This window comes from Prionailurus viverrinus, chromosome D3 (assembly GCF_022837055.1).
Source record: "Prionailurus viverrinus isolate Anna chromosome D3, UM_Priviv_1.0, whole genome shotgun sequence".
NCBI classification, from domain to species: domain Eukaryota; kingdom Metazoa; phylum Chordata; class Mammalia; order Carnivora; family Felidae; genus Prionailurus; species Prionailurus viverrinus.
The window spans coordinates 30,820,561-30,822,963 of NC_062572.1; the positions used below are offsets into that span (position 1 = coordinate 30,820,561).

The 2,403-nt window shown below is 59.3% G+C and overlaps 1 protein-coding gene across 1 annotated transcript; it reads right to left on the reverse strand.

The window, feature by feature from the left end:
* Positions 1–550: 550 nt before the first annotated feature.
* On the reverse strand, positions 551–2,403 carry YDJC (YdjC chitooligosaccharide deacetylase homolog). The gene is made up of 5 exons (XM_047828531.1): positions 2,240–2,403; positions 1,991–2,150; positions 1,692–1,791; positions 1,422–1,599; positions 551–1,225 (listed from the first exon to the last, which is right to left on the reverse strand). Exons 1-5 carry the CDS (start codon positions 2,401–2,403, stop codon positions 871–873), a joined length of 957 nt encoding a protein of 318 aa, XP_047684487.1. The 3' UTR covers positions 551–870.

Here is a 2,403-nt window from a genome sequence, read left to right on the forward strand (position 1 = left end):
AACCCCAGTGATGGGGCAGGCACACATCACCAGGTCCAGTGAAGAGTCCAGGATCCCATTTCCACAGACTGTTCCTCTTGGAGAATATTAAACAGGCTTGCAGGACCTCCTTTTATTTGCCCCTAGGATGGCAAAGGACTGCTTGTTTAGAACAAGTGACTTTTTAAGAGAGAGCACGCGTGCACACACTTGAGAGCAGGAGAGGGGCAGAGAGAAAGAGAGAATCTTAAGCAGGCTCCCACGCTAGGTGTTAACTGGAGCTCAATCTTACAACCCTGAGATCATGACCTGAGCTGAAATGAAGAGTCAGATGCTTAACTGAGCCATCCAGGTGCCTGGAACAGGTGACTTTTTAAATAAAATTTGAGATTATAGTATCTCCCAAAAAGTAGGCAAGGAGTGAGACATTCTTCTCCCAACCCCCTTCCTCCCAAATGTGGAGTATGTTTTGCATATCTAGTCTGGAATAATGACCTGGTTTGGGCCCTGAGTTGCTTTTGCCTTAAGTGTCTGCAAACGTTTTCTGGGCACAGTTTATAAACCATCCAAGTTTACAAGACAAATATTTTATTAATACAGCGATCTCTACTACATCTGGACAAGGAAGATGCTAACTTACATGACAACTTGAAGGGCACCAAATGCTTGGCAGGCCCCAGGCCCAGATGTCATCTGTAGCCAAGATGGGTTGCCAAAGCTCTGGCCACCATTCTGAGCCATGAGGACCTGGACACAGATGTGACAGGGTCCTGCCCAGGGAAGTATGTTACTGGACCCCGGCTCTCAGCCTGGTTCCAGGATGTCCCAGGGCTTGACACTGGCCCCCTTTTTGTGTACTAATGGGTGTTTATGTTTGGCTGGCTATCAGGGTCATGGCCGGGAGCGCTCCAGGAAGGTTTTCAGAGTGGCTTCCCCAGGCCTCTTGGAATCTAGGTCGTGGAGAGTGCAGAGCTGTACTCTGTCCTGTGCAAGCTGGGCCCGCAGTGTCGGTGCGGTGAGGACACGCAGCTCATGCAGCCGCTCCCATGAGCAGGAAAAGGCATCGGGACCCTTACCACAGCCGCCGGCAGGAGGCACACTGGGGTAGCCAGGGTGTGCCATCAGCTCAGCTGTCAGGGTATGGCCCGTGGGTATGCCTTCCAGGGCCCGTGCTAGTGCTCCTGATACGCGATGAACAGACATGTGCCGGCCGCAGGTGCTCAGGCCCACGAAGGCATCCGTCCACCTGTGGATGTCGGGGCATCAGGGGCAGGCAGGGCGCAGCAGGACTATGTGATGGGCAGGGCTAGGCCTGTGACTGGACAGATCTGGGACGGGGGCAACGTAAATCGACGCCTGACCGCCTTTAACGATGAGGAACGGACATAGCTGTCAGGTGAACTGCCAGCCGGGCTCACTAGGATACGGGATAGGGGCCTCACCATAGGCCGTAGCGGGAGAAGGGGGCCACGGCGGCCAGGGCGTCGCGCTCCACCGAGCAGGCGAAGGCACGCGCGGGGGCCTCGAGCCATGCGCGGTCGCCCACCCCACGTTCCACCGGCAGCCTTGTGAAGCGCACCCCATTGGCCTGCAGCACCTCTGCGAACACCTGGCACACACCTGCGGGCGGGATGGAGTCAGGAAGTAGCACCTCCTACTACCTGGGACCACCTCTCACCCGCAGCCCCCTTCCAGGGAACAATGCTCTCCACCTGGGAGCACGTGCACGTGCTGGTGCCCGTCCACGTGAGTGGGGTCCCCGCCCAGTAATTCTCGGAAGCGTATCAGCTGGGCCTCCAGCTCTTCCCGCACCTGGAGAGAGGATGACAGGCACCTTGAACGTCCCGGAGCAGCTACCAAGGAGGGTTCCCTCCAGGTGCCTCCGTGTGACTGCTCGTTTGAACTAGGGAAACATCCATCGCCAGCTCCTGCCACTAATGGCTTCACGGTACCCTCAGGGCGGAGCCTTGGGGATCCTTTCGAGCATCTTCCTGCAGCCGCACCTCCGCACCTGGGGCAAAGCTACGCCTCCGGTCGCCACCGCCTCCCGGAATCCCATCTTGCCGAGGAAGAAGCCTTCGGGGCTGAGCAGCGACGAGTCGCCTAGGCGGGCCGGGCCCACGGGGCGGCCCTCGGACAGGTTGGCGTGAAGGCCCGTGGGGATTTTGTGCCTGCAGGCGGAGCGCGAGCGGGAGAACTGGCTGCCGCGGGGCGGCGGCTCCCGAAGCCAGCCCCGACCCTGGAGGGGTCCGCCACTCACCTGCGGGCCAGATCCGCCGCGCTCTCCGCAGCTGCGCCGTTGACCAGCAGGGAAACGCTGGTCACAGCCCCCGCCAGGAAGGCCTCTACGATGCCCTCATCGCGCCGCGGGCAGTAACCAAAGTCGTCTGCGGTGACCACGAGGCGCACGCGCGGTCCAGCCAT

What these genes read in the sequence shown, in the direction of transcription:
- YDJC (XM_047828531.1), bottom strand. Translation starts at nt 2,403, where the DNA reads ATGGCTGGACCGCGCGTGCGCCTCGTGGTCACCGCAGACGACTTTGGT. An exon ending in GAGGCGTAGCTTTGCCCCAG is followed by an intron (nt 1,792 to 1,990) that starts GTGCGGAGGTGC and finishes TCCTCTCTCCAG; the next exon opens with GTGCGGGAAGAGCTGGAGGC. An exon ending in GCACGTGCACGTGCTCCCAG is followed by an intron (nt 1,600 to 1,691) that starts GTGGAGAGCATT and finishes TCCCGCCCGCAG; the next exon opens with GTGTGTGCCAGGTGTTCGCA.